The sequence below is a fragment of the Oncorhynchus mykiss genome, chromosome 2, assembly GCF_057628025.1.
Source record: "Oncorhynchus mykiss isolate SJ-2025 chromosome 2, ASM5762802v1, whole genome shotgun sequence".
Classification (NCBI taxonomy): domain Eukaryota; kingdom Metazoa; phylum Chordata; class Actinopteri; order Salmoniformes; family Salmonidae; genus Oncorhynchus; species Oncorhynchus mykiss.
The window spans coordinates 95,714,978-95,734,926 of NC_143023.1; the positions used below are offsets into that span (position 1 = coordinate 95,714,978).

General features: G+C 43.5%; 3 protein-coding genes across 3 annotated transcripts; all 3 read left to right on the plus strand.

The window, feature by feature from the left end:
* Positions 1-236: 236 nt before the first annotated feature.
* Positions 237-8,169, plus strand: grp94 (94 kD glucose-regulated protein). The gene is given in 17 exon segments (NM_001195009.2): positions 237-378; positions 1,222-1,324; positions 1,547-1,688; positions 1,882-1,998; positions 2,264-2,595; positions 2,985-3,096; positions 3,323-3,445; positions 3,629-3,745; positions 3,939-4,154; positions 4,336-4,401; positions 4,543-4,812; positions 5,212-5,457; positions 6,032-6,168; positions 6,317-6,395; positions 6,600-6,755; positions 7,072-7,170; positions 7,664-8,169. Coding segments are annotated over 17 exon segments (2,388 nt in total). The 5' UTR covers positions 237-329; the 3' UTR covers positions 7,688-8,169.
* A 1,694-nt stretch (positions 8,170-9,863) lies between these two features.
* On the plus strand, positions 9,864-15,426 carry LOC110502494 (cadherin-related family member 3). The gene is made up of 13 exons (XM_090215616.1): positions 9,864-9,921; positions 10,232-10,434; positions 10,678-10,834; positions 10,976-11,061; positions 11,241-11,338; positions 11,642-11,743; positions 11,982-12,118; positions 12,435-12,619; positions 12,771-13,004; positions 13,151-13,253; positions 13,423-13,521; positions 14,761-14,999; positions 15,205-15,426. The coding sequence occupies exons 1-13, from the start codon at positions 9,864-9,866 to the stop codon at positions 15,424-15,426; spliced, it is 1,923 nt and encodes a 640-aa protein (XP_090071742.1).
* Positions 15,427-16,426: 1,000 nt separating this feature from the next.
* On the plus strand, positions 16,427-19,006 carry LOC149985311 (cadherin-related family member 3-like). The gene is made up of 5 exons (XM_090213259.1): positions 16,427-16,721; positions 17,281-17,486; positions 18,053-18,092; positions 18,206-18,254; positions 18,370-19,006. The coding sequence occupies exons 1-5, from the start codon at positions 16,569-16,571 to the stop codon at positions 18,735-18,737; spliced, it is 816 nt and encodes a 271-aa protein (XP_090069385.1). The 5' UTR covers positions 16,427-16,568; the 3' UTR covers positions 18,738-19,006.
* The last annotated feature ends 943 nt before the right edge of the window (positions 19,007-19,949 follow it).

The window sequence follows — 19,949 nt, forward strand, 5'->3', positions numbered from 1 at the left end:
AGAGTAGTTGCCTCAAATATGTACCTCTAAGAAGAATTCTTTAGCCAATGGTTACAAGCCACGATTTTCATGTATTAAGTTTTACATGGAACACGTCTATTGGGAGAAAACGTCCTGTAGCTTGTGAAATGTCCTGCTGCTATTGGCTGTGTTTTGTGCGTGGTGCCCTATGATTGGTCCGTCTTGGGGGGGTTATTAAAAGGGGTGCTTTTGTTGGGGAGCTGGATCTTGTCATTCTTCCTTGTCAAGGCGGTTGTGTGTGCGCTTTTATACGGCTGAGGTATAGGTTGTTAACCCCACGTCTTTTGTCTGAAGATAATTGTAACAAAATGAAGCGGATTTGGTTTATTGGGCTGCTTTGTGCACTTTTAGCATTCGGTGAGTATCCGAGGATGTTTTTTTTATTTGATTAGCATCGCTATTAGCCGTGTCTATCCATACGAGCTAGCATTTGAACTTGATTTCCCTTTTCTTGCTAGCCAGCCATCTGAATCATGAGCTTGTATTTCACCTTTTTTTTTTAAATAGTTAAATACGGAAACCACTAGGCTTTTTACATTTAAAAAAAAGAAAAAGCATTTGTTTTAGTAATTGCATTTGATTCTGGGAGATTTTCTTACAGCTTCACACGTTTCTGGAAGTTTCCTTGTAAGCTAAGCAAACATCCTGTCCCTAGTTAGCAACCACAGATCACAACGGCTAACGGTAACGTTAGCCTTGGCTTGCTCATCCCCTCTAGCGTAGCTAGTTTGTGATATCTGTATTTCCTGTCATTTTGGTTAACTAAGGAATACAGCTATATATATAGCCCGTGACTGAATTATACCATTTTGTTTCTGTCAGGTTGAATAGGCCACAACTCCTTTTTGATTTATTGTTTCAAATTCAATGTAGCTAACATCTTCAGTTTGTAACTCAACGGGGAAACTAAATTATTTCATTAGGCCGTTGTTGACAGTCCCAACGTGTTTTGTTTGTCAGCACTCAAGCTTTCAAGACGTGTAACACACAAAATACAGACAACCATCCCTGTATCGTGTATTTTACGTCGTGATGCCAAATGTATCAAACGGGATGATTTCAGTGTTGAGTTCCATCTTGAAAGATCCAAAAATGTTTTGTCAGCACTCAAGCAAAGTTCCACAACAGACTAAAAGTTTTTGGGTTGGAGTTTTCCATGAATTCACCTACTCTGCTAACTTGGGTGGTGTTTCTATGCAGCATCTGTGAGAGCAGAAGATGAGCTTGATATCGACGGCGCTGTGGAGGATGATCTGGGAAAGAGCAGAGATGGATCCAAGACGGATGACGAGGTGGTGCAGAGGTAGGTCAGAGGGAGAAACTTTAAAGAGAAACCAGACTCTTGAGGGGCGGTCCCAGCCTCCATTGCTGATGTGTGTTTGGTAGTTGCACAGATCCGACACAATTGTTTGGGAACCTTAAAGTAAAACATGACAGAAGTCGTCTACAGGGAAAAGAGAGGTGACGACCAGTTCGGTGTGACTGCAACTGACCTGTTGAATATAATTGATGTCTCTGTCCTCAGAGAGGAGGAGTCTATCCAGCTGGACGGGCTGAACGCAGCTCAGATCAAAGAGATTAGAGAGAAGTCAGAGAAACACGTCTTCCAGGCAGAGGTCAACCGCATGATGAAACTCATCATCAACTCGCTCTACAAGAACAAGGAGGTGAGTGGCGTTAGGGTTGCAGGATTCCCCGACACTTCCCTATCCTTTCCTTGTCCTCCTGTCTGCGTGTTGGCTCTTGAGACGGTTAATATTTTGACTCCAGATTGTATAGTCAGTAGAAGTTGAGTGGATCCAACCATAACCAACCCGGAGGTTTACGTTCACAGTAACCATCCTGTCCTCTTGTCTGTAGATCTTCTTGAGGGAGTTGATCTCCAACGCCTCTGATGCTTTGGATAAGATCCGACTGTTGTCTCTGACCAATGAGGATGCGCTGGCAGCCAACGAGGAGCTCACCATCAAGATCAAGGTGTGTTTCGTGGTCACGTCCTCAATCTCAATTCCTCGCGCTCTTCTCAATCGTACTGGAGATGGTTCAAGGTCCTTCCCCTTAGCCCTTCTCCAATGTGTTTTGAGGCTGTTAAGAGGACGGGAGGAGATTTTAATTGGAGGAAGGGTTAAGTCTGAAAGATATTTGACTGATCATTCTGCTTAGTAAGACAAGGATTTGATTAATAAAATACCATTAGGACGTCTGAGGTTGAGCTCACCTGTTCTCTTCGTGGTCTCCCTAGTCTGACAAGGAGAAGAACATGCTCCACATCACAGACACGGGTGTCGGCATGACAAAAGAAGACCTGATTAGAAACCTGGGTACTATCGCCAAGTCGGGCACCAGCGAGTTCCTGAACAAGATGACAGAGGTTGAAAGTGAGGGCCAGTCCACCTCGGAGCTGATTGGACAGTTCGGAGTGGGCTTCTACTCCGCCTTCCTGGTTGCTGACAAGGTGATTGTGTCTTCGAAGCACAACAACGGCACGCAGCACATCTGGGAGTCCGACTCCAATGAGTTCAGTGTGATCGAGGACCCCCGTGGAGACACCCTAGGAAGGGGCACCACCATCACGTGAGTCTCAGAGTGCATTTGTTATGGTTACATTTTATTCATTGAACAGATGGTTATCCAGAGTGACTTACAGCTAGGTGATACAACCACACATCAGTCATAGTAAGTACTTCATTTTTTTTGTACTTCCAAAAGTGAAAACTGCCATTCCTAGACAGCCACAAGCAAATGCTCCTCGTATTTAAAAGTTTTTGAATACCAGGCTATGGTTATTCATACAGTGGCCATGAATTAAATGAATTTGTGTAGCGTTATAAGATAATACAGGACAAAATCCCTCAATGAAATTCAAAACACGAACTACCATGACCCCGAGTCAAATCTATTTTGACTGACTCGTGTTTTGACACTGACGAGGTTCTATCCGGTTGTCTTTCTGATTGGTCCAGGTTGGTGATGAAGGAGGAGGCTACAGACTACCTGGAGCTGGAGACCATCAAGAACCTGGTCAGGAAGTACTCTCAGTTCATCAACTTCCCCATCTATGTCTGGTCCAGCAAGGTATTGGGAGTGGAACTATACTATTTTCCCTGTCCCCCTCCATCTGCACTGATGGCTAAATAATTTACAGGTTGAAACAATATGGTGGAATCGAGCTTATTATAGATAAAGGAGAGGAAGGGTTTGAGACCAGTTTGTCAAAGGAACAAACTATGGTGAACCATTGTAGCAGTGAGCTGTAGGAATAACATTTAGCCATTTTTCCCCTTCTCCTCCACCTGCCCAGACTGAGACTGTTGAGGAGCCCATTGATGAGGACACCGAGGCAGAGGAGAAAGATGCAACTGAGGATGAGGTAGAGGTGGAAGAAGAGGAGGATGAGAAGGAGGACAAGCCAAAGACAAAGAAGGTAAAAACAAACAGCTTGACTAGTTTTAGTTTCCCAAACTTCTCCTTCTGTACAGTTCCATTTATTTTATCTATTCAAATGCTAACACAACAAAATACAACTTAGTTATCAATTGGTGTCTTATTTTGGATGTTTTTGTTGAATTTTTATAAACCCAAAACCACTTCCATGCCTTTGGTCCAGGTTGAGAAGACTGTGTGGGACTGGGAGCTGATGAACGACATTAAGCCGATCTGGACGAGACCAGCCAAAGAAGTAGAGGAAGACGAGTACAAGGCTTTCTACAAGACCTTCTCCAAGGTATGCAGTCTGCGACCCAGACTTCCTTCCAGAGACTTCTTCCTCGCCGACGCATCCATTTTAGTTTGCTCTTCGGGGGCAAGACTGGGTTCATGTGAAACCCTTTGACAACTGTTGACATGACATGGGCTTTACAAATACCCTTTTTTGATTGGTGTTCTAATTTGATTTTTGTCGCTCCCCCCCCCACCAGGACACAGACGAGCCCCTGTCCCACATCCACTTCACAGCCGAGGGTGAGGTCACCTTCAAGTCCATCCTGTTTGTCCCCGCTGCCGCCCCCAGGGGCATGTTCGACGAGTACGGAACCAAGAAGAACGACTTCATCAAGCTGTTTGTCCGTAGAGTCTTCATCACCGATGACTTCAATGACATGATGCCCAAATACCTGAACTTTGTCAGGGGAGTGGTGAGTGAGCCTTACATAGCTTACATTATATAACTCATTTAAGACTTGGTACAGCAGGGTTTTTAAAAATGTATTCTGACTTGGAATTGACCCCTGACCCCGCTGTACAGTTAAAAGTGACTGTTTGTTCATTTTAATCATGTTATTACTTTCTCTAAGTGATTTATGATTGTTTTATTAGGTGGACTCTGATGACCTGCCCCTGAACGTGTCTAGAGAAACCCTGCAGCAACACAAGCTGCTCAAGGTGAGCTTCTCCAATTAGACACGTTACCTGTTTCGGGTCAGTTTGGTGCCTAATGAAGATACGATTTGAACAGAATGACTTGGTTAATAACCATCGTAGAGAATGATGTGAGCTTTAGTAACTCAACGTTCCTCCATCCAGGTGATCCGTAAGAAGCTGGTGCGTAAGACCCTGGACATGATCAAGAAGATCGCCGAAGAGCAGTACAACGACAAGTTCTGGAAGGAGTTTGGCACCAACATCAAGCTGGGTGTGATCGAGGACCACTCCAACAGGACCCGTCTGGCTAAGCTGCTGCGTTTCCAGACCTCCAACAGCGACACGGTGCTGGCCAGCCTGGAGCAGTACGTGGAGAGGATGAAGGACAAGCAGGACAAGATCTACTTCATGGCCGGGACCAGCCGCAAGGAGGTGGGTAGTGGTACACTGTATAGGCCACATAGGCTGCCGCGGTGGCCTGGCGTTGGCGGCGGCCATTCATAGAGATGGAGAAGCAGTACCAGATATACTTCATGTCTGGAACTAGCTAAAAGGAGGTGGGACTAGTTGACCGTAAACTCGGTTCATTTAAACGCTATCCTTTTCTGGGTTTTCCCTTGACTTTCCCTCCGTTTCTTATCTTTAACTGTTTTCCAAATGACGTTAAGTTAACCTCTGAATGTAACCACGCAGCGGGTTCCAATCTGCTCACTACCCCCTTCCCCTGAGATGTTTGCAGACCTGTAAGGTGTAAGCAATCTAGTGTAATTTTAGGTTAATGTTCCTCCTAACATTAAGTCTTCCCTTGTGTAATGTCCTCATTCCCCTCAGGCGGAGTCTTCTCCCTTCGTAGAGAGTCTGTTGAAGAAGGGTTATGAGGTCATCTACCTGACCGAGCCAGTAGATGAGTACTGTGTCCAGGCTCTGCCAGAGTTCGATGGCAAGCGCTTCCAGAACGTGGCCAAAGAGGGCATCAAGTTTGACGAGAGTGACAAGGCCAAGGAGACAAGGGAGGCCCTGGAGAAGGAGTATGAACCTCTCACCACCTGGATGAAGGACAGCGCCCTAAAGGACAAGGTAACATTTTATTTTTTTAATTTCACCTTTATTTAACCAGGTAGGCTAGTTGAAAACAAGTTCTCATTTACAACTGCGACCTGGCCAAGATAAGGCATAGCAGTGTGAACAGACAACACAGTTACACATGGAGTAAACAATTAACAAGTCAATAACACAGTAGAAAAAAAAACATTTAAAAAGTCTATACATTGTGTGCAAAAGGCATGAGGAGGTAGGCGAATAATTACAATTTTGCAGATTAACACTGGAGTGATAAATGATCAGATGGTCATGTACAGGTAGAGATATTGGTGTGCAAAAGAGCAGAAAAGTAAATAAATAAAAACAGTATGGGGATGAGGTAGGTGAAAATGGGTGGGCTATTTACCGATAGACTATGTACAGCTGCAGCGATCGGTTAGCTGCTCAACATACTGAACATGAAGGAAAAAGGTCCCAACTTCAGCCCACTCGAGAGAAATAAAAAAAACATTCTCAGATGAGAATCCGACCCTCCAATGTTTTTGGACTAAATTATATTGTGGAAAACCTTTTATTATTTTTTTACAATGTGTCCTTTGTTCTCTTGTAGATTGAGAAGGCCATCCTGTCCCAGAGGCTGACCAAGTCCCCCTGTGCTCTTGTAGCCAGCCAGTACGGCTGGTCTGGTAACATGGAGAGGATTATGAAGGCTCAGGCCTACCAGACTGGGAAAGACATCTCCACGAAGTGAGTGGTCATTGAGGCTTCTGTTTGAGTACCTCGAACACTTCCTCATTCCTACTTTGTGAAAGGATCCAAATGTTATCATCGATATTTTTGATTTCAAGATCCTACTTGTGCTTCAGGTTTCCTAATTCTCTCGCTCTGTTTCCAGTTATTATGCTAGCCAGAAGAAGACATTGGAAATCAACCCGAAGCACCCTCTCATCAAGGAGATGTTGAAACGCGTTTCTGTAAGTATTCGCATAACCTATAATGCATAAACCTTGTGACATTTCTGTCATATTTGATTCTCGGGGGCAGCCAATGAGGATCAAGCTAGAGGATGTTCTCTTCTGTCAGTTGAATGATGTCTGTGCTCCTCTGCAGTGCTGCTTGTGGTAACGTCATATCGCTGAGTGTTCGATTCTCATCCCTTCTATTTCTCTCACCGGCAGACGGATGGCGAGGACCAGACTGCCTCAGACCTGGCCATGGTGCTGTTTGAGACAGCCACGCTGCGCTCGGGCTACCAGCTCCAAGACACCAAGGCCTACGGGGACCGGATTGAGCGCATGCTGCGGCTCAGTATGAATGTGGACCTCACCGAACAGGCATGTCACAGCCTTGCAAAATACACAAGACCTGATCAACTCCTAAATTCTGTACCTGAGTGGTGCTGTAGCCAAGCATTTCCCTCCAGTACAGTGATTTAGCCCTTGCCAAGCACACCTGACTCAATCATCAAGCCCTCAATGACTTGAATTTGTCTTTTGTCTGGGGCTACATGTGCTGTGGGGGGGACTGGATGACCGGAGACAGGGAAGGTGCTGCTCAGGGCTTATCCCACCTGTTTGAAAAGGAAATGCAGTGTTACTCTGCTTTTACATGCTGAGGAAACTACATCTAATCCTGTTTTGCCCCTTGTAGGTTGAGGAAGAGCCAGAGGAGGAGCCGGAGGAGGAGCCTGAAGAGCCAGCAGAGGATGAAGCGACTGAGGAAGAGGAGGAAATTCCAGATGAAGAAGCGGTGAGTCTCACAGATCGCATGTTTCGGTGTTGGTAAATTATGTTAATTCATGGTTTTATAGTTCCGATAACTTCCTTCCCAGACACAAACACCCAAATGTTTGGTGGACCAACATGTCAAACTTGGCTTTGGTTAGCCGAGACCGTGAGATCACTCCCACTAAGGCCAACTTTGAATGATTGATATACCAGGCTTATATGTGCTGTGCACCAAAGGCGGCTGATAGGAGGAGCTATTGGAGAGCAGGCTCATTGTCATAGCCGGAACGGTATCAAACGTATGGAAACCACATGTTTGACTCTGTGCCATTACAATGAGCCCATCCTCCTGTAGCTCCTCCCTGCAGCCTCATCTGCTGTGCCCAATAGGCTGGGGAAGAGGTTCTAATTTGAATATTCATAGTTTCAATCGATGCCTTGTTTTTGCATGGATTTAGTTAATGACGGTGAAACTACAACTAACCAACCTCTCTCTCTCTCTCTCTGGCCAACAGGCAACTGACAAAGATGAGTTATAAAGCACTAACTGAGGAAGGGTGTCATGATGGACCTATCCTGGAGCTGAGCCACAACAAAGGCCAAAGTCCTACCTGGAAACCCAGACAGAATGACACTTCCGTTCATGTTTGTTTCTACTCCATTATCTGTGTTAAGTGAAAACAATGGTGAAATGTCGGTGTGATTCGGTCTGTCTAGCCAAGACCACCTGCTGGCTAGGATACCCAACAGCCACCAATCAAGACTAGCCCGGTCCCACATCCGTTTGTGTGCTCTTGCCCAACGGATCTGGGACCAGGCTAAATCGAGGCCATCGGCCACACTTTACTCACTCTGTGGAGGGTCCTGAAGGGATGAGATTCTTTTTGAAAGGCTGGTGTGTTTTTGTTTCTGTTTTTGTTACATTCCTCATGATTGTAAATTTGTTAATATTTAACTGAGCTGGAAAAGATGTGATCGACACTGTCCCTTGATCCCATTGAATAAATATGTCCTTGAAAAAGGGGGCTACTGTCTATGTGATGAATATAGTTGGACTCTTGGTACGGGTGAAGTTACACCAACTAAATACTACTTATCGAATAAAGCGACATGTCTACAAATAAGACGGAACATACTGTTGAGGCGTTCCCGTTTTAAAGATGGACTCTGCGATTTAGACGCACAAAATTAAATGCTTTAGTGGGTCAATTAATCCGCTGTTTTGCTCCATCCTGTTGCTACTGTCGTTGCCCTATTCATTGCATTTTGGTAGAATACAGGCATTTTAAAACTGAAATGCACTACACCACTGAACATTCAGAACTAAAGCATTTTGAGAGCTTAAAAAAAAACACATGGCTTTTAATACACTCCCTGTAGTCTACTATATTAGCCCACTGACCGCAGGCTTCATAGTTTCTTTCAGCGTCCATGCCTGCTAAGTTGAGTCGGTGTTTGTCGCTGAAACGGCTCAAGAACGGCGGTGAATCCACATTTTGGAGTCTATGGAGCTTTTATGCACACTACTAATGTGGTTATAGTTGAGAGTAAATAACGTTCACAATCTTAAGTTTAGTCATTTTTTTGGGGGGGGGGGGGGTGTTTTATAGTTCTAATGGTTCAAGAGCAGTGGCCTACACAACTTTTCTGCACATTTTTAAGACTTGTTCAAAAGGTGTAAATGGTCTCAAAAAGCTGTAGACAAACACACGTTTCAGACCAGTCTGCACATTTTAGTGGCGTTTCTAGCTTTTCAAGGCTGAAGACTAGTTCAACGTAAATGTAGTAGTGACTGGGATTCCTCATTCAAATCTATGGCACCTGAAATGCATAGGGATTTATGCAAATATGGTTGTAGACAAGGGTAAGTAACATTTTAGCACAGTTAGTCTGGACTCGTTTTGATGTTGGCATCTTTTAGGGTTTTGGCATGAAGTTCCAGTGGACTAACAAGTGTGAACAGTTTCTAAAATTGTGCTTTGCTTTCAGCATGCACACCATATTGACAGCACAAGTATGTGATCTGATCTCTGTAAAACTATTCAACTAATTAAATGTCAACTTTATTTTAAACCTACCTCATCTGGTGTTTTGTCAACCTATGTTGGGGGGGGGGGGGGTTATATTGGAAGGTTGTTCCTTCTAGTCATTGACCAGTGGTGTTATTCCACTCTAGTGGCCTAGCCCTAGATACCAAACTAACTCACAGTATCTAAGGAATCCGATCACGTTTATTAATTACTGTGTTCAGCTGTAAACAAAGGACTTTTCAGAGATTCTCTGATCAATATTCCATTTTAGTGAATCAAATTTTACATGTGCAGAAAAATGTTGCAGATATCTCAAGACATCCTCTTTGTGAACAGTGGACACTCCTCTCCTCTAACATGGTCTCTGTTGTATACACAGGGACTAGTTCAGAGTCGGATCACAATCCGCTCTGTTTAAATATGTTGGAGAATTCTGTCCTCTGAGTTTAACATAAGGTAGAGGAAATGGCTCGTACTTACAGTTGGTGTGACTCCCATATCAAAAGGTAAAGACCATAAACTCCTGTATCTACCAACACAACAGGACTCTAGCAACACCGCCTACAGTAGAGTAGAAAGTCTAGCCTTCCAGTAAACCAAACTGCGATAGTCCCAAGTAGAGAGTACACACTCAAACTTACTTTGGCGTAGCATAAGGCTTTTGAGAGGATACTTGACGAGAGAAATGGACAAGGATTTCAAACTCCTACTGAGCCTGACCCTGGGCATGTGGCTGATACGAGGTGAGACCACTACATCCAGACTGTCCTCTGTCAAAGTGTTTTCTTTACACTGTACTTTCGAGCTGCTCATTTTGAATATAGGTTTTGTATGACTTTTCCTGGGTCATGTTCATTAAGGCACACCGTAGTAAAGCGTTTTGCAATGAAAAACAAACAAGCATTTTTTTTTTTTTTTTTTGGACACTTTCAGAATCAGACATCACTTCCTTGTTTTAAATGTTATTTAGTGGCATTTTATTCTGTTTGGTGCCTACTGACCACTGCCTCGGTCTCATTAACTGGTGTTCATTTCCTCTGCGGATCCTTTCAGGCTCGGCTCCAGAGGTTTCGTTGATAGGCCTGCCAGGCACAGCTAGACTGGCAGAGAACAGCAAGGCTGGCACTGTGACCTACAGCTTCCAGGTGGCTCTGTCCCCAGGTGCCAGCTTGGCATCGGGATACCCCAGGATACTCAACTCTGACCCACTCACCAACCAATTCACTGTGTCTATGATCAACACTAACAAAGCACAGGTGAGACATTGCTCAATACTACTCTAGCAAGGCCTCATATGTACCAGATCATCAAATACTTTGAGCATTTCTTTCAGCCTGTCTATTTGGATGGGGTTTGTGCTTTCGAGACTTATCTAAAAATGATTTCAAATTATGTTTAAACCCAGGTCTGATACAGCCCCTCCCAGAAGAAACGCCATGTCTTGCAAAGTAAGAGTGAAGGTGGATGACTTCATGATACATTTTCTGTTCTGAATACAGGTGACAGTAACAGGTACTACCAACCTGGATTTTGAGACGTCACCCAACAACTTTGTCCTTCAAATCCTCGCTGTGGACAGTACGAAGGACCTGGCTCTCCAGAGACTCACAGTCATCCTAACTGATGTCAACGAACCCCCTGTATTCCTAGATGAAGGTACTGTGTGTGTGTGTGTGTGTGTGTGTGTGTGTGTGTGTGTGTGTGTGTGTGTGTGTGTGTGTGTGTGTGTGTGTGTTATGGTTATTATGACTTACACAGCCCATTTTAACCTCCTGTGTGTTCCTGTATCCTCTCAAGAGTATGTCCTGTATGTTCTGGAGAAATCCCCACCAGGAACGATCTACAGGCCAACAGTCTCTGATCCGGAGAACCAGCCTGTGACTGTATGACTTCCTATCTCTCTCTCTCTCTCTCTCATACCAGGTGTTGGGTAAATGTCAATTCAGTTAGGAAGTAAATTGAAATTCACCATATTGAAGTTTAATTTACTGTGCAACCCTGACACATATACTGTCTGTTTATTAGTTGAAATATCTGACTTACATGTTGTTGTGTATTTTAGTTTACACTGGCCCCGTCAAACACAGAGTTTCGTATTGACGTTGGCTCAGGATTCCTGACTACAACTAAACAGTTCAACTACCTGACTGACCCCAGAAGGTAGAGATGTGTCTCCTGCACACAGACATCACATTATAATATTCTATACCAGAGGATTGGGTACTGTGCCGTTGAAAATGTCTCTCCACCGATGTCGCTAACAGCATACCACAGCATTATGTCAGTGTGTAGTGATGTCTTGTAAATGTTACATTCTAATTCTTATGTGTCGTGCATTCTGTGTCGTGCATTCTGTGTCGTGCATTCTGTGTCGTGCATTCTGTGTCGTGCATTCTGTGCCCTGCATTCTGTGTCGTGCATTCTGTGTCGTGCATTCTGTGTCGTGCATTCTGTGTCCTGCAGCTATGCCTTCAACCTGACAGTGAGTGATGGAAACAACAGCGTATCCAGAACACTGGTCATCAACATCGTCAACAGGAACGATGATAAACCTCAGTTCCTAAAGTCAGTATTCCTGTTGATTACTTTAGTAACACTTAACTTTAGAAAATACTCATACACATTGTTTATAAAAGTGAATTTGTTTATAGTTTAAAAAAATATCTGTCATAAACGGTTGTAATTAGCACACTGGTTGAAATTGTGCTTTTCTCATTTAGCTGTTTCGATTCCTGTATGACCGTACCCATTTTTGTTGTTGTTGTTTAGCTGTATATCTGTGTGTGTTTTATGTCCTATGCAGTACAATCACAGACTTCACAGTCTCTGAGGAGCTGAGTCCAGGGTTTATCGTGACTAACATCACAGCAGTGGTGCCCGATGAGTCCTTGTACATCATCTACAGCATCGGCACCAACAACTACCTGGCTATACACAGATGTGAGTTCACTGCTCAGTCATCCTCTACATGCTTACCGTACTTCAACAAAATATCGATAATTGACAAGAACTGAAAAGGAATTTGTTCTGCGATCAATTAGTGAAGATTGTAATTTTCAGTTTTAACAAACAGTCCCCACTACACTTAGAAAAACATGGACTGTGGACATACAGTATGAGTTCAGCTTCACAGCCTGATTGATTTTTTTTCTTAAACAATCAACATTATTTAGATTTTTTTGTAAATGCTCACTGTGCGTGTGTGTGTGTGTGTGTGCGCGCGCACCCCTGTGTTTTGGCCTGTCCCATGTCTCAGACACCGGCCTGGTGACTATAGCCAACAGGATGGACCGTGACTCAGCTCCTCTCAGGGAGGACCCCGTAATAACGGTCCTTGTGACAGCCACCTCCAGCCCTTCTGCTCCTCCCTCCAACACCATCACTCTGACCAACACCATCACTCTGACCATCACCGTCACGGACATTAACGACAACCCTCCCGTCTGCTCCCCAGACGCACACAGGTCATATTTTTATACTGTTGTTTATCCTTTTTTTTCAGTATTGTATCCAACAGATAGACACAGTTAAGTAGGAAAGGAGTGTGTGTCAGAAGAGATGTGGCTTGGATTTGAACCCATGCTGACACTAGTATGTGCACGAAGGCAGCAGCCATTATTGCTATGTATCCATTGCATCATTTCCTTTGACTGGATCCAGGGTGGCAGTATCTGAGACGGAAAAACCTGGGGCCCTGATCACCACGGTAACGTGTACAGATAATGACGTTGACACGGCCTTCAGAGAGTTCCTGTTCACTGGCCTGTCCTGTCTGGGCTGCGCTAACCGCTTTGCTCTGGAACCCACGGGATCCAATCAGATCGTGGTAAGCAGAATATTAATATTTAAAGGGACAGGAGTTTTTTCCTGACCAGTGACATGAAAGTATAAAATTACTGAATGAATCCCATTCATACAGAGTCACAAACGTATACTTTACATGAGGTTGTTTACAATTCTGTCCCCGTACAGCTCAAAGGAAACCTAGACCTTGAGGATCCCAGTAACCTGCCTGATGGTAATGAATACAGCCTGTTGGCTGTGGCTGAGGATAAGGATGAGTCCAACCTAAAAGGTAGGTGACTGACTGTTTATTTGCTGGTTTGCTTGTTTTTTTTTTATTATTAGGTGACTGACTGACTAGACTGAACACAATTGTATATCACAAAGTAGAGTAGTGTGATTTCCCCCCCCCCCTCCCACTCAGACTCATTTTGAATTCTGATTCCCATGGTGCTTTGCAGGTAGTGCATACATCTATGTGACGGTGACACCTGTGAATGAGTTTCCCCCTGTGTTTAGCCCTCCATCGTATTTCTACAGAATCTCTGAGCTTCTTGGACGTAAGTTACTACAACTATAATAACTACACTACAACGATAACTACACTACAGCAACAATACTACAACTATAATAACTACACTACAGCAACAATACAACTATAATAACTACACTAAAACAATAACAACTACACTACAGCAACAACACTACAACAATAACAGCTACACAACTATACAACTACAAATATAATAACTAAACTAAAACAATAATACACTAAAACAATAACAACTACAACTATAACAACTACACTAAAACTATAACAACAACACTACAGCAACTACACTACAACTATAACTGCAACAACTATAACATTGTCTGGTCCCAGATTTGACACAATGCAATCTGGGACCAGGTACAGCCAAAGTAATGATACTGATGACTGCTTGCCACCTTTGCTGCAGGTGTACACCACACCTATACCAACTACACTACAACAATAACAACTACACCTATACCAACTACACTACAACAATAACAACTACACTACAACAATAACAACTACACTACACCTATACCAACTACACTACAACAATAACAACTACACTACAACAATAACAACTACACTACACCTATACCAACTACACTACAACAATAACAACTACACTACACCACACCTATACCAACTACACTACAACAATAACAACTACACCTAATAACTACACTACAACAATAACAACTACACTACACCACACCTATACCAACTACACTACAACAATAACAACTACACCTCACCTATACCAACTACACTACAACAAACCAACTACACCACACCTATGCCAACTACACTACAACAATACCAACTACACCACACCTATACCAACTACACTACACCAACTACACTACAACAATAACAACTACACTACAACAATAACAACTACACCACACCTATACCAACTACACTACAACAATAAGAACTACACTACACCACACCTATACCAACTACAACACACCTATACCAACTACACTACAACAATAACTACACTACACCACATCTATACCGACTACACTACAACAATAACTACACTACACCACACCTATACCAACTACACTACAACAATAACAACTACACTACAGCTATACCAACTACACTAGAACAATAACTACACTACACCACACCTATACCAACTACACTACAACAATAACAACTACACTACACCACACCTATTCCAACTACACTACAACAATAACAACTACACTACACCACACCAAGCTCATTGATATGTTTGGGCCTCTCCCACCAGGTGGGACGGTGATAGGATCAGTGAAAGCTACGGACAGAGACCTCCCTGCCACCTGTGTCCGTTACTCCCTGATCTCTGGTGGAGGAACTAGTGGCCTGTCTAACATCTTCTCCCTGGACCCCAAGCTGGGGAGTCTCGCCCTACTGACCCGGCCAGACTACGAGACCACCCAGACCTACAGCCTGGTCATCAGAGCTGAGGATGGGGACCCCATCAGTCCGCTCATTGCCACCACTACGGTACCACGGCCTGGTGACCTTTATATTGACATAACAAGACATTATTCCTAATGATGTAAACACAGTCCAGTGCCTGTTTTATCCAATCACTTTTTTTTTTCGCCTTCCAGGTTGCCCTAGCAACAGGAGTATTTATCTTCAATGGTTCTTACCTGGTAATTAAAAATAAATATGCATGTAATGGTGATTTGTGCGTTTTGTTTAGGTCACTATCAACATCACAGAGGCCAATGACGAGCCTCCACTGTGTGGCCCCAACCAGACACATCTAATAGTCCCCAAGGACCTGAGGACAGGCTCCAACATCCAGGGCTTCATCATGACCTGCTCAGACAGGGACTCCCCTTCAGCCTCCTTCATCTACTCTATCTCGGGTACTGCCGGCCTCCAGGCCCGTATTCAGAAAGCATTTCAGTACGAATGCTGATCTAGAATCAGGTTCCTCCGTCTAAATGATCTAATATGACACAAAAGTCTAAACTGAATTTGAGATGACTTGGTCTGTTGTGGCTCAGTTGGTAGAGCATGGCGTTGTGGGTTCGATTCCCACAGGGAGACCAGTATGAAAATGTATGCACTGTCTAAGAGCGTTTGCTAAATGACGTACAGTGCATTAGGGAAAGTATTCAGACCCCTTGACTTTCCACATTTTTGTTACCTTACAGCCTTATTCTAAAATAGATTAAATCCTTTTTTCCCCTCATGAATATCTACACAATACCTTATAATGACAAAGCAAAAACTGGTTTTTAGACATTTTTGCAAATGTAAAAAAAATGTTTTTAAATGAAATATTACATTTACATAAGTATTCAGACCCTTTACTCAGTACTTTGTTGAGGCACCTTTGGCAGATATTAGAGCCTTGAGCCTTCTTGGGTATGACGCTACAAGATTACAATGTAATCCATTTTAGAATAAGGCTGTAACGTAAACAAAATGTGGAAAAAGTCAAAGGGTTTGAATAGTTTCCGAATTTAATTGAACCAGAACAAATTCTTATTTTCAATGACGGCCTAGGAACTGCCTGTTCAGGGGCAGAACGACCTTGTCAGCTCGGGGGTTTGAACTTGCAACCTTCCAGTTACTAGTCCAACGCTCTAACCACTAGGCTACCCTGCCGCCCCAATGCCCTGTAGATGTAATTAGCTACTCCTACTCTAAGCTTTATAAATACCAGCTCTGAGCTAACTGAGAAACCTCTAGATATGATCCTAGAAGACTGGTCTGACATACTTAACTTTTATAAATATATAAGATATCATAAGCTTGATATTTCCCCAAAAATGTTTCCCTATAGGGGCCAGCAACCTGAACAACCATTTTGTGTTCTCACCTTCCTCTGGCACCAACGTCACCAGACTCTTCCTGAAGGAACCCTTTCACTATGAGAGTGGCCTGGACCGGGTCTGGTACTACAGGTCAGATATGCCAACTACTATTGGTGCTCTTATCAGTCTGAACAACTATCAGTCTGACAAACAGATACTGTACAATGCACTCTGAACTGAGAAATTATCTGACTGTGATGGTCACATGTAGTCTTACCTTGTAACTTTATATGGTTGAATGGTTGGTGGATACAGCCTGACTGTGCTGGCTTCTGATGGGAACCTGCGGTCTGCAGGGTCTGTGCCGAGAGGTCTGACCCAGACCGGCACAGTCATCATCAATATCCTAGTAGTGGACCCTGACCTCACCACCGTCACCACTACAACTATAGTAAGCCTTATCTCTATACTTTAATGAACCTAGCGTAAAGTCAGATCACCACTCCCCCAGGGGCATTTCTTTCTTAAAGCAGTGGTTACGGTTGCTGCCTTTGGTCACGGAGACCCGAGCTGTGCTCAGGGACCTCCTACACTCCAACCACTATTCGGACTCCTAACCAATTGTGCCATTTAGTTTTTTTGCATTGTAAAAAATACAATGTACAAATTACCCGACTAACCTGAACCCCGGCACATTATACGGTCCCCTGTATATAGCCTCATTATTGTTATTTTATTGTGTAATAAACACTTTTAAAAGGTTTACTTTAGTTTATGTAGTAAATATTTTCTTAAAACTGCATTGTTGGATTTAAGCGGCTTGTAAGTGAGCATTTCACTATTGTATTCGCCGCATGTGACAAATAACATTTTGATTTGAATAAGGACATTAGTAGTGTTACCATAACAACTATTTCCCTCTTTTCTACATCTACTCTGAACAACAAATGTTGATGTGAATTTCCTCACAGCACAGACTAGCGCAACCACAGTTAACCTTTCCCTTGCAGCCTCGTGTAACATACATCACCGTCAGAGAGAACATGTACAGCATTGACGACTGGTATATATGGTTTGTCATTGCTCTGGGGACCATGCTACTACTTGGTTTACTCTCATACCTGCTGTATCACCTCTGTGGGAAGCTCTACAGGGCTCTTAAGCACAGTGACTGCTCCTGCTGCGAACCCAGGCCCCGGGAAGACCAGGAAGTACTGTGAGTATTAACTGAAATACTACATCTCCCAGTAGGCAAAGCTGGTTGAAATGATGTTGTTGATGTCCTTTCAACCAGTTTTGCCTACTGAGCCAAGCTGTGGGGGAATCGTTACATGGCCGTGGGGGAATCTTTACATGGCCGTGGGGGGGAATCGTTACATGGCCGTGGAGGGGAATCGTTACATGGCCGTGGAGGGTAATCGTTACATGGCCGTGGGGGGGTATCGTTACATGGCCGTGGAGGGTAATCGTTACATGGCCGTGGGGGGGTATCGTTACATGGCCGTGGAGGGTAATCGTTACATGGCCGTGGGGGGTAATCGTTACATGGCCGTGGGGGGGAATCGTTACATGGCCGTGGAGGGTAATCGTTACATGGCCGTGAGGGGGAATCGTTACATGGCCGTGGAGGGTAATCGTTACATGGCCGTGGGGGGGTAATCGTTACATGGCCGTGGGGGGGAATCGTTACATGGCCGTGGGGGGGAATCGTTACATTGTTAATAACAGAAATGTATATTTCATGTATTACTAATGATATATTTTATTTTTTCTGTCACATAGGATCCCAGAACCAACACCTCCAAAGAGGGAAATATTAATGGTAAGAGTCTACCTATAGTCTGGCTACAGTCTGTTAAAGTGCCACTATGTTCTAGGACCTCTATTCAATTGTTGGTGACTGTCCTCTCTATATACACGCTCTCTCTATTCCAGGAAGTGATCAAGATCAACACGTTATTTGATGGAGAGGAAGTTGATCCTGGTAAGTTTCTCTCATTTCCTGTTATCTGTTCTGAGATGATATAAAAACCTAATTCTGACCTTTAGCAATTTTTTTTTTATATATATATATATATATTTTTTTTTACATTTTTCAGTCACAGGGAGGGTGTACGAGTACAACAGTAAGTCTGGAGCCAGACGCTGGAAGGACGTTACCACTGTGTCTGAGTCTGTCCCTATGATACAGCCAGAGAGCAGCAGCATGGTCATTCCTCATGGTCAGCATGGTCATTCTGCCCAATCACAGGCTAGGAGTGGGAGGGCTAGCACTGGCCAATCAAAAATGAGGAGTGAGGGAGTAGGCAGGGCCACAGAGGATAGAGGATCTCCCTGGTCCAGTCAGAGCAGACAAACGTCAGGGCAGTCTGCAAGGTCTGCTCGGTTTGCTCTTTCAGAAGGAGGCGTAAAGTTAGATATGGTACCCATGACAACTAGGGGAAGGCCCAACATGTCTGAAGTCTGATTCCTCACTGACATATAATACATTACTTGTGTGTTTCGAAATCTTTCAAATCATTATAGTCAAGCATAGGATTTTTGATTTGGGAAAAATGTTTAGCCTTTACAACAGTTGTGTAAACGTTTGTGAAGATAACGTACGTGCAGAGATACTCAAATACGTTGTACATTAGTACAAGCTGGGTCGGGGTCATAAAATGACCTGGTAACAGCTTTGTAAATCAAGATAACAGACAAATAAATATAACCTGTCAACGCTTCTCTAGATTAAAACTGCTCTGGCGTTGCTATGTTACACAGATCGTTGCCGTCATTCACCAAAGTCAAGTGTAACCAACTGTCCTACTGAAGATACACTAATCCCGCCACCCTTCTTTCTACCATAACTGTGTCTTTTGGTATGTTTTGAAATGCTCAGAGAGAAAAAAAGTATAATCACACAGAAAATAATCAAATAACATTTTCATAATTGCAAAGAAGGTTGCTATAATCTACTTTTTCAATGTTAAAAGACCGGTCCTCCACAGGACATCAACTAACAGTTGGGCACTACAGTCAGACCCTTCATCATTGGTCAGGCCCTTTTCACGCATGGAAGTTCTCAGCAGTCATACGAATGACACAGTTGTTCTTCAGACACTCCTGGGAAGAGAAGCATCCGTGATCATTTCAATCGCAGGGAGTAGACAAGCAAACAACACAATCCACATTGCAGCCAAATTTGAAGTCGAGTCAAGACTGACTGATCTACAAATAAATCACCTTGTATCATAAATATCTACTCAATATTTTTTTTTTTAGATTAGGTCAGTCACAATTTACCCATAATACATCACGATTTTGAAGCAATTTAACCACCACCCTGTGACTGAGTACTGGGTTGCTGTGTGTGGTAGAGGGGAGATAGCCTGGCCCCACATTTGTTTGCGCTGTCAGTAAAGGACCATATGAGTTGATAAAACAGCACAAACAAATCTGGAACCAGGCTAGAGGACAGAGCAAAACATGTTCACGTGGTTTAATTTATAGGCTGTTGAAATTGAGCATTTTTAACATATGTGTTTGAGAAAAGTGATTTGACTGAATTCAACACACAGCCTGTCTCCTTACTACTGTAACCAGCCTGATGTGGCTCTATTATAGCCTAAAAAGGAATTGAATCGGGGTCCAGTCTCAATTAGCTTAAATATTCACAAGAATACACCAAAGACGTCAC

Coding starts and splice junctions, on each gene's coding strand:
- LOC110502494 (XM_090215616.1), top strand. CDS start 9,864: ATGGACAAGGATTTCAAACTCCTACTGAGCCTGACCCTGGGCATGTGG. Junction 9,922..10,231: donor GGGCATGTGGCTGATACGAG/GTGAGACCACTA, acceptor GGATCCTTTCAG/GCTCGGCTCCAGAGGTTTCG. Junction 13,254..13,422: donor GGATGAGTCCAACCTAAAAG/GTAGGTGACTGA, acceptor GGTGCTTTGCAG/GTAGTGCATACATCTATGTG.
- LOC149985311 (XM_090213259.1), top strand. CDS start 16,569: ATGGTTGGTGGATACAGCCTGACTGTGCTGGCTTCTGATGGGAACCTG. Junction 17,487..18,052: donor CGGGAAGACCAGGAAGTACT/GTGAGTATTAAC, acceptor TCTGTCACATAG/GATCCCAGAACCAACACCTC. Junction 18,093..18,205: donor CAAAGAGGGAAATATTAATG/GTAAGAGTCTAC, acceptor TCTCTATTCCAG/GAAGTGATCAAGATCAACAC.